The sequence below is a fragment of the Sebastes umbrosus genome, chromosome 7, assembly GCF_015220745.1.
Source record: "Sebastes umbrosus isolate fSebUmb1 chromosome 7, fSebUmb1.pri, whole genome shotgun sequence".
Lineage (NCBI taxonomy): Eukaryota > Metazoa > Chordata > Actinopteri > Perciformes > Sebastidae > Sebastes > Sebastes umbrosus.
In genome coordinates this window covers 22,231,739-22,245,168 of record NC_051275.1, presented here as the reverse complement: position 1 = coordinate 22,245,168, position 13,430 = coordinate 22,231,739, and the positions used below count along the sequence as shown (strand labels likewise).

General features: G+C 39.5%; 1 protein-coding gene across 4 annotated transcripts in view; it reads right to left on the bottom strand.

Annotated features, from left to right (window-relative positions):
- The window catches only part of LOC119491261 (arf-GAP with Rho-GAP domain, ANK repeat and PH domain-containing protein 1-like), a 57,439-nt gene that overhangs the window by 32,381 nt on the left and 11,628 nt on the right, over positions 1 to 13,430 (bottom strand). For 2 of the 4 annotated variants that reach the window (XM_037775075.1, XM_037775077.1), the window contains exons 2-7: positions 10,740 to 11,857; positions 4,776 to 4,957; positions 2,477 to 2,565; positions 2,293 to 2,375; positions 1,344 to 1,484; positions 853 to 922 (exon numbers count right to left, since the gene is read on the bottom strand). In XM_037775075.1, the coding sequence (XP_037631003.1) occupies positions 853 to 922; positions 1,344 to 1,484; positions 2,293 to 2,375; positions 2,477 to 2,565; positions 4,776 to 4,957; positions 10,740 to 11,782 (1,608 nt within the window). In that variant the 5' untranslated portion in view covers positions 11,783 to 11,857. Of the gene's footprint in view, positions 1 to 852; positions 923 to 1,343; positions 1,485 to 2,292; positions 2,376 to 2,476; positions 2,566 to 4,775; positions 4,958 to 5,222; positions 5,399 to 7,756; positions 8,117 to 10,739; positions 11,858 to 13,430 lie in introns of those variants that run through there. The other 2 variants (XM_037775079.1, XM_037775078.1) reach the window with 2 other exon arrangements.

Below are 13,430 nucleotides of genomic sequence, written 5' to 3'. Positions count from 1 at the left end.
GAGGTGGGACCAAGTCATTGTTTTGCAAGTCACAAGTAAGTCTCAGGTCTTTGCACTCAAGTCCCAAATCAAATACCAAGTCCTAAACTCTAAGCTTCGAATCCGAAACAGGTCATAATGCGCTATTCACCAAATGTAATGCCCTTTTAACAACAGAGTAACGTAACGTTAGTTCTTCATGGTTTTCTCCTGTAACTTGATTGGATGCTGTCGGATTGGTTCAAACAAAGTGGATCTGGGGAATTAAGTGTAAGATAATCAAATGTAAGTCCCAATAATATTTATCAAAAATAAAGAATCCAGAGCTTAAAAAAAAAAACACCACTTTTCAAGGATTCAGCAATATACAACACAAAATAGAAATTTGTTTGTTCAGTTCAGTTCAGTTATTTCCACCACGAGTAAATCATCTTCCCAAGCAAATCAATAAAGGATCTCTCAAAAAGTAAATAAAACCAACATCTAGGATGCTGTCTGAGTTACCTCCAGTACCGGGCAGTTGATCGTCTTTGTGCACACACTTTTTAAATAACATCCTTTTTAATCTTTGGGCTTGGGGGGAAGGTATCAAGTAGGCCTATTTTCAAGTCAAAAGGCTCAAGTCCAAGTGAAGTCATGAGTCACTGGTGTTTTAATCCAAATCGAGTTGCAAGTCTTTTTTTATTTTGTCAAATCACCTCTAAAGTCATCAAATTTTTTTAGAGACCAAGTCATGTGACTTGAGTCCACACCTCTAGACTGAACGCTTCAGTAGCGCTTGCATGCTGTTCACGTCTCGCTTTTGTCGTAGATTCCCAGTAAGAGTGACTAATGTGATGATGTGATAGAGTTACTGTACATGTTTGCTTTTACCTTGTCATTGTCAAAGTATCTCAGGTAGTCAACATCCAGCTTTACCCATCGTCTCTGATAATAAAGGGCCCTGTGTAAGAGAACACACACACAAACACACTTTCAAAAGCATGAAGTACAAATTCGTTTTACCGTAGTACAAGAGGAACTAGGATCTGGGTAGTAATTTGAAGCGTTTCAGCATAACATGTTTTATTACTGTTTCATTGTAATTATTAATGGTGGGCCTAATACTCCATGCAAAGCCTATAAAACCAACTGTAAAATGTTAAAAGTATTTTTGTGAATAATAGAATGAAAGGCATGAAAAATCTTAGTTGTATTTGTTCAGGTATAAAAACAACTCCAACCGTTAAACCATACCTTGATCTTTTGTATTAACGTCACCATGTTTAAAGTAGGATTGAGATACACAGCAGATATCTGTAGTATTGGCTGATGCCCTTTAATTAGCACAACCTCAGCTTTTGTGTGTGTGTTGTCATTCATACCCCTGAGGTGGATTCTTGTCCAGCCAGCCCATCTTGATGACAGCAGCAAGCTGAGAGCTGTCGTCTTTAGTGGCCGAAGCCAGTCTGCCAGTGTTTGGCAGGTAAATGCTTCCTTGTAGAGAGCCAATGTCCCCGTCCAGACTTTGGATGCACAGAAATAAGCACACAAACACAAACACTTAGTAAACAATATTAACAGAAAGAAACCTGAAATTAATGTTTGTATAATAACCTTGTATTATTTTTTTCTAAACAAAGAAATGTTATTGTAATATTATATGGGACACATTTCAAAGAGCCACTACCCATTAATTGAACTTATCAAACAGGAAACAAACAAGCATATTTTTTGTGTCACAATGGAAACCAAGGTTATTGCCTAAAGGTTTCTGCAGGACACTAAGAATGACTAGACTCAATTAAACTGCATATTAATTATTTTTGCTCAAAAGCTGAACTTTTAAAAATGATTCAGTCTATACAGGTAAAAACTATTTTTTTTTATCAGTCATGTAAATAGATTATTCAAAATCAGCAAAACTAGCCACATAGTCTTGTCATAAACTTCAATAACAATCTAGAGTTGAATTAGTCAGTGCACAATGTATCAACCCTTTTGTAATCAAAGGCATTCCTATTCAACACTGGCTAGATGCGTAGAACAGAAATAGATGTTGATACAGATAGTAAAGCAAAACACAAAGTAAATATTCAATAAGCAAAAACAGCCTGAGAACAATTCTAGTGGACAAAAAAATAGATCGACTTACTGAGCACTCAAAACCACAACCTTACTTTCAAGCTATATGCTGATTACCATGGTCAGCGATGTACTGACTACAAAGGTCAAATCTGTCTCTGTGGTTGCTCGTTGGCTTTTTTTCTATTGTACAGTCTAATGCTGAGTTTCTGGGTTTGTGTTGATTGTTTGTGTTGATGCATGACTCACTCGTCGTCATCCAACATCTCGTCATCACTGCACAAAGAACTGTACCGTCCCTTTGCCCTGCGGGGCACTTGCAGAGACATATCCTATAGGAGGAGACAGCCGTCATTCACAGTCACATTCACATTGTCACGAGGAGAAGAGGAAGAGGAAGAGGAGTGTAAAAGAAGGAAACATTCTCACTTACCCTGTCTGGTGCGCTCATTCGATGAGCACTGGGGTAAAACAAGTCTGGATCCTCGTAGTCATCAGAACTATCATCGAGTGAATCCAACCCTGAGGGAGGGAGCAAAAGATGAGAACAAATGGAGTTGTACTGCTTTAGTTTTGTACTGACACTCAATATGATTTGGACAAGCCTCAATTAACCATAATGCTAAGGGCTGACTACTTTTTTCTGACTTGGAACAACAGCAACATAATTGCTCTCTGTGCATGCTGTATAGGTAATACACAAAGTATATGTTTGATTTTGGATATATTGTGGATTGTAGTATTTCCATTTTCAGTTGGGAAACAAGTAATCAAAATCATATTGATAAATGCATCTGGCAGGACAGATGTACAGAGAAAATAAATCCTCAGAATGAAAATTTTGATGCTAACTTTACTTGGCTCACATGCAACCCACAGATAAACTCAACACACATTTCTCTGAGGGTTACTCAAAGTCATTCTGGGATATGCAGTGAAAAACTAATAGAGCATGAGTAGGGAAATTGGATACAATTAAAAGTAAATAACAGCACTCAAGTTATCTGGTTCGGGATTGGAGTGTTAGCAGTGTTAATCTATGTTTGTGAACAAGGAAACTAAATGGTCTGGGAAGGACAATTGAGAGTATTACTGGGTTTATAGCAGGTACCAGTCTGTCAGTGTGGTAAGACTCTCCTACTCTCTAAGAAATAGCTTTTCAGGCAGAGCGACTAAATAACAAATATAAAGCAGAGTCATATTCCCTCCAGCATGCTGAATAGGTTAAATAATATCAACTTGAAACAGATACTTTTATGAGAGAAAAATATTGTGAACATACACTACATTTACGGAGGCGGTTTCTATAAAGCAATGGAGTCTTTGCACTCTTACAAACGGTTGAACAAATGCAGAGGTCCATGATAGCATGGACAACATCAGTAGCACTACAAAAAGGAAATGCATCTGTCTTCCAGGTGAAAAATAACTTTTAACAAACCTTCCTGGTGATACTACTGGGGTTCAACTACTGTACCACCTATTCCATAAAGCCAATTCAGAGCTGATGTGATCAAACGAATTTAAACCTGGTTCACTAAATACACATGCATGTCCTTAAAACAGATATCTGAGACATCGAGCATAGATCATGTCAACTCTCAATGAATTAGGCTGGGATGTAAAGAGAAAGCTGCAGTGTCCATGGCCTCAGTATATATTTTTTAGCAAGACAATCAACATTTTCAAGGCTCTCTTTTAGTTGTAGACAACTACTTGGTTTTAGGCACGACCCATTTCATTTACAGTACATGACATTTACAATGAGAGTGAGAATGCTATTTTCACTATGAGGCTACTGCCATGTGTCAAAATGATTTATTTGAAATACAAATATTGGTCCTCAAGTAAAAGTAGTCCAAAGCAATAACACATATTTATAAGTGAAATACTGTGCCGATACAGATTTTTATTAAAACAATATTTCAGCACCATTTAAACAGAAATTGTCAGAAAGTGATGAAAGCCATTCCCTATCTCTACTGTATATACATAAATGTAGTTTTAATGTAATTCATAATTCACAGTAGCTCAGCGATTAAGGAGTCGATCATGAAACCCGGTTCAAATCCAGCAGGAGACCTTTGTGGCAGGTGGTTCCCCACCTCACTCCCTCATTTTGTGAACTATCACTATCTAATCAAGGCATAAAATGCCACAAAATAATTTTAAAGGACCAATATGTAAAATATTTACTGAAATAAATTATAAAATGACCATGATATGTCATCGGAGATAAGGAAATATGCTGAATTGAAAAACTGGCTTCTCCGACAGTAAAGCTACAGCCTGTATGTTCTCCTCTGAAATTTACATTCCGGTCTGTTTTTGTTTTGGATCGGCGTGATCCCATCCACTGACAATTTCAACACCCCGTTGCCACACATGAAACAAATTGGCACGCAAACACAGCCTTCTGCAGCCATGGAGGCAAGCAAAACAACTGGATGGATCAACAGAGATAACATTACATTTGATTCTACCCGACCTTGAAAGCCTCTGCACTTCTCTCTGTGGTCCGTGTGCAGCTGGGTTAGAAGTATTTGAGACACACAGCCGGTGAAGTGATTCTGACTACTGCTGACCAGAGGCTAACGCGTCGTGTCTAGAAGGTAAACCTCAAATTTCAAAAATGTGTGCTAACTGCTATGAGTCACCGGAGGAGAACGCGAGCTGTCAGTGCTACATATTGCTCCTTTAAACAAGTATTATATACTGCATATCCTACTTACTGGACTCAAGGGGAGGTTGGGGGACTCTCCTGGCAGGCAGAGCCGGCTGAGTGTCCGGTTGAGTGTCCGGTTGAGTTGACTGATGTGCGTCTTCTAGAGTTAGTGGTGTCCTGATGCGAGGTGGGACCTGTGGAGTTTGGTCTTTCTGCATCTCATCGGAGACCGTCTTGGTGGGAATGGGGCTAGGGGATATAGGGGTACAGGAGAGGTCAACAGAGGCTTGGAGAGCAGGAGAGGAGTCCTCGGACATCACGGTAATCAGAGATCGGGGGAAAATCCCAAGCAGACGGCTGATTCTATACATCCTTTATATCAAGAAAGCCCTTCTCCCTTTGACCCCTCCTGTCTTGTCGATCTCATTTCATAGTAAAAACTACAGACATAACAGCATTTGAGATTTTACTCAGGCACCTGCTACAAAAAAAAGGTTGCAGCCAACAAACTTACGTAGTGCTCATGGTCAGACCGTATAACTCTCTTCGAACAGCATGAAGAAAAAGAAAAAACCTGCTTCAGTCCACATTACTGACTCCTGCTCTGTCTTCTTCAGTGGTACGAGAATTTATCCCAGAGCTGTGACAAACCGGAGTCCCTCTGCTCTCCCTCTGACTGTCTGTTTTTCTCTCTCCACTTCTGGTTTAAGCTGCAAGTCTCAACCTGTCTCACCCTGTCTCACCCTGCAAGATCCTATCTCCATGTAAACACAGCATACCTCCAGCTCCTCTGTAAACACACACACAAACACATGTGCACATTAGAGATGTGCCGGTATACCAGCTGTACAACATACCGTGGTGAAGCAATCTAATGGTAACAATACCGCCAACAATTGCTATTACAGCCAACTTGTTCCAACTGCATATATTGTGCAATTGTAATATTTGCAGAAATAATAACAATATATGTTTTCCCAATGCAACACATAAACACGGGGCCGGTAGGCCTGACGTTACTAGGAAATTACAAATAGATTCATCAAACATTACCACAGCACAGGTTTGCACAGACAGATGAGCAAACTGAAAAAACAGCAACCTTACTAATGTGGTTATGAATGTGAAGACAATGCACATAAGCACGGTACCTTAGATCTATATGCGGATTTGGTTATTAAGATCTCTTACATTGTTGACTTTTGGCTATTAATAATGGCACGTTATAAACCGCAATATCCTTCATACCAAGTCATACTTCACTATTATGTTAACAAATGCATAGGCTACAGTATACTCTATATAAAGAATGTTATACTAATGTAATACCGTACATTTGCTGCTTGTTTTTTTAACAGACTTTCTTGCTTACTTTTCATATAGTTACTACTCTATTATTCTTCTTAACTCAAAAAAAGCTAAATTAATTCATTCATACAATATTTAGCAACTATGTACTATTCCCATGCGGACGGGAAAGTCAAGAGTGAGCACACAGGCCTGTTTCTATCCATCCAGTATTGTGAAAGTTCCCCTTTATTCCTGCCTATTTTGTGAATTTCCTTCTTGTTACAATCCCAACGATCAGCATTTAGCCTTGCAAGGACATAACAGATATTAGTCACACATTACAGCAAACAGCTCGAGACCAAACATAATGAACATGTCACTTTGTTTCCAAACAATCTTCAGTTTAAAAGTTCACAAGTAATTATGCCTGAGTGAAATACCAGTAGAAAACAGTTACTAGTTCTTTTAGTTCAAAACAGAAAATAGATCATGCAACAGACCGTTAGTTTTATGTACTTTAGAGACAACCTTCTCTAGTTGTTACAGTAAGCCATGTTGGCTGTTGGACAGTCGGCTCAAGTCAGAAAATTAAAAAAACGGTTTAGTCAAATTCTCTGTCTAACACAGAAATAAAGTGCTCTGTTGTATTTTATTTTAAATTCCCCTTTAAGGTGGTAAAACCATGTATGACTCAGCAGTAGCTGTGTCAAAATACCTACATTTATACAATATACACATTCTAAATTATTAGGAGGCGGTTCACAGACCTCTCTGGACAAATCGCATTGCTTTTTCGTACAATTTCGGTTCAAGCAAGAGAAACAAATTCATGAAGTAGCAAACCATACTTTAAATTAAACCCGAGACTCTAAATATATATTCCATTCATTAAAACCAGAAAAGCATACACAATGACGGGAAACAGACCGGTTGACACAGTTCCTCCTTTTTCTCAGAGGAAGAGTGCTGAGAGAGAGGGGCTTCTAGCTAGATGCTATATTTAACCTGCTCTCTGCTAGCTAACAGACCACAGTAGGCTAAAGAAACAATGACCGCTCATTTCTCCTCCCACACTGTGTTCATGTGAACTTAATCTTAGCAAATTTCTACACTTTATCCTAAGATCAGCTAACGATAGCTAATGGACCCTTTAGTTGTGACAGATGATACAATTTTTTTGTCTTAAATACAAACAAAATCTAACAGATTGGCATTCAAGACCAGCACCGAGCTATTCTATGCTGTGACATTATGTATAACCTCTGTTTCAAAAACAGTCTGTATGTCATTGCTGATAGGGAGTGCTAACAGTAAAGCTAAGAGCAAAATACAGTATCTGATTTCCATGACAGCGAAAGACGCCAGGGATGACTTTGCAAAATCCCATCTTACTGGTTATGTATTCTTCACAGAAATACAGGTAATACACCAATACCAGTGTCAGATCCCTAAACTTGCACAGCCCCAGGACAGGGCAGGTTATCTGGTCTCACACAGGATCATGAAGACACTACCTTACTCTGGTCATGGTAAAACAAACTCAAGTAAACTTGATAACATTTCCACTAACAGCACCTTGTTTTCTATTCACTGAAAAAAGGTATAACTGCAGAAAAAATGAACACAACAATAAACAAAGGCTTCCTTGTTTGAAACACAGAGCAGAGTGAGGAGGGGGTTTAGCAGGTGAGAGTGCATGCTAAAAACAAGTACAGACTGAGAAGAGACATGTAGAGATATGATTAGTATTAATGTTACCTGTCCCGACATGTTCAAAAAGAGTCCTCTTCCATGACGATACAACAATCGTAAACACACACCGGAGGAGAGGGGGAAAGAAAGGTGGAGGAAATGACCAGTCAACTAGAAGATGGGAGGAGGCAACAAAGCACGCTGACAAGGAAACAAGAGAGCGACAAGAGAGTGTGTGAATGTGTGCTGGTAAAAGCTACAAAAAGTCTGAAGGTAGTTCCTAGTAATAAATCACTTCTGTCTATCTCTTTATCTTTATTTCTCACTCTCTCTTTCTCCCTGTGTCACTGAAAGAGGCTAATGAGGAGGGGAGTTTCTAACTGCTGCATGTTGTTCTCCATTATAACTTCCTCCCTCTCTCTACAGTTAGTTTCCCTTTGAAACACAGACAGAGAACATACATATGTTGCATAAAAAAGAAGCCTGAGGTAAGGCTTAAGTTTCCTTTCTCTAACTGGTGACGAATGAAAGAGCCTTTAATCTGGCATGCTATCACCAGGAAGTACACAGACAGATACATGATAAAGAACTGCTGCAGTGTCATCAGTGAAACTAGTTGCAGGATAATAGTCTGCTGTTAAAGGGGAAATGTGCAGCCTCTTAAAAATACTAAGTGCTTTTTAAAGATCCATAATTCTGCAAACGCATCAATGTGCACAAAGAAACAAAAGCAAAAACTACTTTTGCAAAGCATTTAAACCCTGCAAAAAGCATGATATTACAATGTAGGAATATAATAGTTAAGAAAATGTCACCACAGAGTCTTTGAAAAAAAACATTCACACATATATGTGGTATAAGCAACCACAAAACTACAGCCTCACAGCTCAAGCTAAATTTACAGGTCTTGTTCACATATTTCCGTGTTTAACAGGCCACTGAGCTTTAGGTCCAGTCCGTCAGTCAATGTGCTTCGGCCTTTCAATTTCAGGAAGTGTCTAATTTTATTTTCAGGAAGTGTTTAAAAGTCACCAATAACAGTAAACTGCTACTGAAGTTGACAAGAGATGTATTTTTCCATCTTGTCCAATAGGTGGCAGCACAATCCTCTAAGAACTACTAAACATTTACAGAGGTGAGATTTCTCAATTGAATTTATCTCTCAACACACACACAAACACACACCACTGGCAATCATTTACATTATTCTTTGTCATTTTGCCTTAAATACAGCAGCCTCACACACTCAGAGGAACAACATATTACTAAAACTCACTCTTTAAATATTCTTCCACTCAAAGTTAACACACATACAGTACACAGTGGGAAATACAGGTACTTTTAGGTAGGGTGGAAAACAAAAAACCTAATCCTTGTCCTGTAGAAGCAAAGAGGCCCAGGGATGAGCCCATTTAAAACAGGTTAGAGTGACGATCTCAAGTTATTCTGTTATCAGTGGTGTAGTGGCTGTTGATGAGGTGGGTGTACATAGGGCTGGGCGACAAAATCCTCTATCATGATATACTGTATGTCATTTCATATCTCGATAACAATATATATATAATTCAATAAATAAATAGTAAGGCTGTCAATTGATTAAAATATTTAATTGTGATTAATCGCATGATTGTCCATAGTTAATCGCGATTAATCACACATTTTTTATCTGTTCAAAATGTACCTTAAAGGGAGATTTGTCAAGTATTTAATACTCTTATCAACATGGGAGTGGGCAAATATGCTTGTTTTATGTAAATATATGTATATATTTATTATTGGAAATCAATTCACAACACAAAACAGTGACAAATATTTTCCAGAAACCCTCACAGGTACTGCATTTAGCATAAAAAAAATATGCTCAAATCATAACATGGCAAACTGCAGCCCAACAGGCAACAACAGCTGTCAGTGTGTCAGTGTGCTGACTTGACTATGACTTGCCCCAAACTGCATATGATTATCATAAAGTGGGCATGTCTGTAAAGGGGAGACTCGTGGGTACCCATAGAACCCATTTTCATTCACATATTTTTGAGGTCAGAGGTCAAGGGACCCCTTTGAAAATGCCCATGCCAGTTTTTCCTCGCCAAAATTTTACGTACGTTTGGAGCGTTATTTAGCCTCCTTCATGACAAGCTAGTATGGTTGGTACCAATTGATTCCTTAGGTTTTGTAGTTTCATATGATGCCAGTATCTACATTATAGCTTTAAAACTGAGCACGCTACAATCTAAAAATCACAAGTTGCGTTAATGCGTTAAAGAATTTAGTGGCGTTGAAACAAATTTGCGTTAATGCATTATTATCACGTTAACTTTGACAGCCCTAATAAATAGTCAATATGAAATGACCACATGTTAAAGTCTATATTTGTGTACTTCTGTGTGAATTCAATACTTGACAAATGAAAAGTACTGAGTATTTTTAAAGTTTAAGAACTTAGAGTGCAAAATTAACAGCTTTAATTGAAATTATTGAGAAAAAATAAATGAATATAGGCCTAGCCTATATCCTGATAGAAACAATATAAAAAAATATATATATATGATAGACATCTTTATATCGTTTTGATAATATACTGTATATCGTCATATTGCCCAGCCCTAGGTGTACTACTAGGTAGATGGGTATGTACTGAGGAGGGTATACTCTCCTATATATTCCAATGGCTTTATGGCTGATAGGTGGGTATACTGTAAACCGTCAGAAAAAGAGGAGGATATACCATGTGTACCTGCGTATACTCTCCACTACACCACTGTCTGTTATGTTTTTTCCTCTAAAATTGTATAATTTGATAAATGATAGATACAGGCAATGTTAGAGGAAAAGAAGAGTAGTTTTAGATACACAAAAAACGACAGCAGCAGTCACAACCCTTTACTCCACTCTTATTCACATACATGTCACGAGGTCCAAATGTTGTATCTCAGTGCAGGAATTCAACCTTTTTCTTAAATACAAGTATTCTAAAAGACAGCCAAATAGCAAACTGCAAACACTCATTAAAAGCTGCATAAATATCCATTAAAAATAATAGTCTTACCTGTGAGTTCTGGGAGACTGTGCAGGAAGCCGGTGTGGGATTGGTGGAGGGCCTTTAGGTACTGCCCCTGCCTTTGGAGGGAGAGGTGGAGCATTTACATCATCGCTGTGGGAGGCAGTGGGGGAGACGGGTGAAGTTTTTCTTCCTCCATCACTACCCAAATGGGCAGGTGGCTGAATGGCTAAAGTCTGAGGCCGAGTTTGGGCAGAGGGGAAGTTGGGAGGGTGGAGAGGTGCATGTGTAGGGGTGGTGGGGGTGGAGCTCAGGGACACAGATCTGCTCTGTACAGGCGGGGCTTTAACCGCATGTCTGTCCGGTTTGGGTGAGACAGGAGTTCGAGCAGGAGGTGAGGGGTTCAGGGGAGAGGTGAAGCGCTGTGGAGGGCAGTTGGGGGTGCTCCGTGGAGGCACGGGGGGTAAAGAGGTGTCTGAAGTTGGAGGGACAAGCGGGCTGGTGTCACTGTCCATTGGAGAGCGAAACCTTGTCCTTTCTTTAGGCACAGGCCTCCCCCTCTCTTCATCCCTCTCTTCCTCTTTTCCTCCTCTAGGTGCTGTTTGTCTTTGTCCAGGAACTGGCTTCTTCTCTTCTCCTTCTCCACTTTCCTCTTTCATCCTGGGCACTTGTCTCCCCCTGGGGACAGGTTTCTCTCTTTCCCTGGGCGTAGGTCTCGATGTCTCTCCGTCTCTTTTCTCCCTTTCCTTAATGACAGGTTTTTCTTCCACTGGGATAGGCACAGGTTTCTCTATCGGCAACCCTTTGGCATGTCCTGTTTCTTCCAATCTCTGATCTCTCTCAGCCTGTACAAGGTGAGAGTGTGTGTCAGATTGTGGGTCATTGTTACCATGTGTTTTGTTGAGGCTAGCCAGGATGCGTCTCTGGTGACCCGGCAGGGTGATGCCCATCCGCTCCAGCTGATCTGGTGTGAGGTTTCGACACTGTCGTAACTTTGCCAGCCCAGCGCTTCGAAATGCTTCAGAATACTGCTCTAGGCGAAGAACACATAACCAGTCCCACACCGTCAAACAGGATTCAGACTGAGACATGATTGGTGTGTGAGTGCAGTATGTGGGAGAGCACGTTTTCGTTGTTCACACCTCAAATCATGGCTTATGCAAACTGTGGAAGACAAAAAAAACATTAACAGATTACCAAATAGCACTGCATCCACTCAAGGAAATATCTGGTATAAAAAATAGTTTTTCAAGAGGAATAATTCAAGAAATTCAAGAAATTCAAGAAAAGTCAGCTCCAAACAAAGATTTTTACTAGCAGCGTCAGCGACGCTGGTATTGTTTCCACCTTGTGAGTCTGTGTGTGAGTCATCATGACAAAATGTGGTTCTGGAGACACCTACTACAGCAGGAACTACTACAGAGGCAGTTTTGAGTACTTTGGCAGGTGTTCATATTTCTTTCGTTTATTTCATTTCATTTCTTTCTGTCATTTCTTTATGTCTGTCTGTCTCTCTGTGGACAGATTTTGTCACCATAATAGCATCACAACCGTGTAAAGGCTGGCCCACACTAAAAGATTTTTCAAATCTTAACAGATTTTCAAAATGGGAGACCCCCCCACATAACGACATGTTATGTTAAATTTAACAGTTTTGTTCCTATAGTGTGTGGTGAGCAACGATTAGGTAAAAACAGCACACCACACACTAACAGATTCCATTCAAGAGTCCCGACTAAAAAAACGGAAATCTTGCAATATCTCTCGTGATGAAACGTGACTTTAGTGTAAACAAACATGGCGGACGATGGGCAGGAAGATTTAGCGATGTTAGTTTTTGCACTTTGTACTGAAAATTCACAAAGGATGGATGGATGAAGTCATGGAGGCACGTGTGTTGTTACCACAAATTAACATGTTGGTCCTCCATTTCTGAGGTCCATCTTACTACTACTTTATGCTTCGTGTGTTGCATTAGCTCATGCATTAGCCACGGCCGCAATAACGGCGACGGTTGTCCTTCCATCTTCAATCAGCTTGGTTTTCAATTGGCTATCGTCCTTTCCAACATGACTACGTCATCGGCTGTCCACGGGGTTCCCCGCACACAACAGGATATTGAATCGTAAATATTGAACATGTTTAACATTTACGATTTGAGATCATTGCAGCCAGGATGGACTTCCGAGTCGATTGGGGATGTAAAAAACACTCTTAATATACCTCACATTACGGGAATATCTGGAAAGATAATCTTTAGAACCATCAAAAAATCAGGGCTAAAAATAATGCCCCTGGTCTGATTTGGTGTCACAGCTGGCGTGATCCCATCACAAGTTGGTCTCTAGTTTATCCTGATTTAAACTGAAAATTTTGTTTTAGTTCCTAAAAATGGGTCATTGTGTGTCACATTAGTCTGGTTATAGACCACATGATGCGAAATACCTCCTACGTTCTACACTATTTTGAGAAATCCTGCATTGCGAAATGTGTTGTGGAAGTGCAAAAATAAATTTTGCTTCCTGAAAAAAAAAATAATGATGATTAATAATCAAGATGACGACAGTATGCATCCAAGAGTTGGCCATATATATATAGACAGTAGTGCCAACTGTCACAATTGTGTGTTATAAACTGTTGTTATGGTAGGTGACTACCACCTCGGTAAAAGAGGAAGTTGTGTTAATGTCTCAACAGTAAGATCCCCTAGTGGTTTAGTCATTTTAACAAGCACTGTCA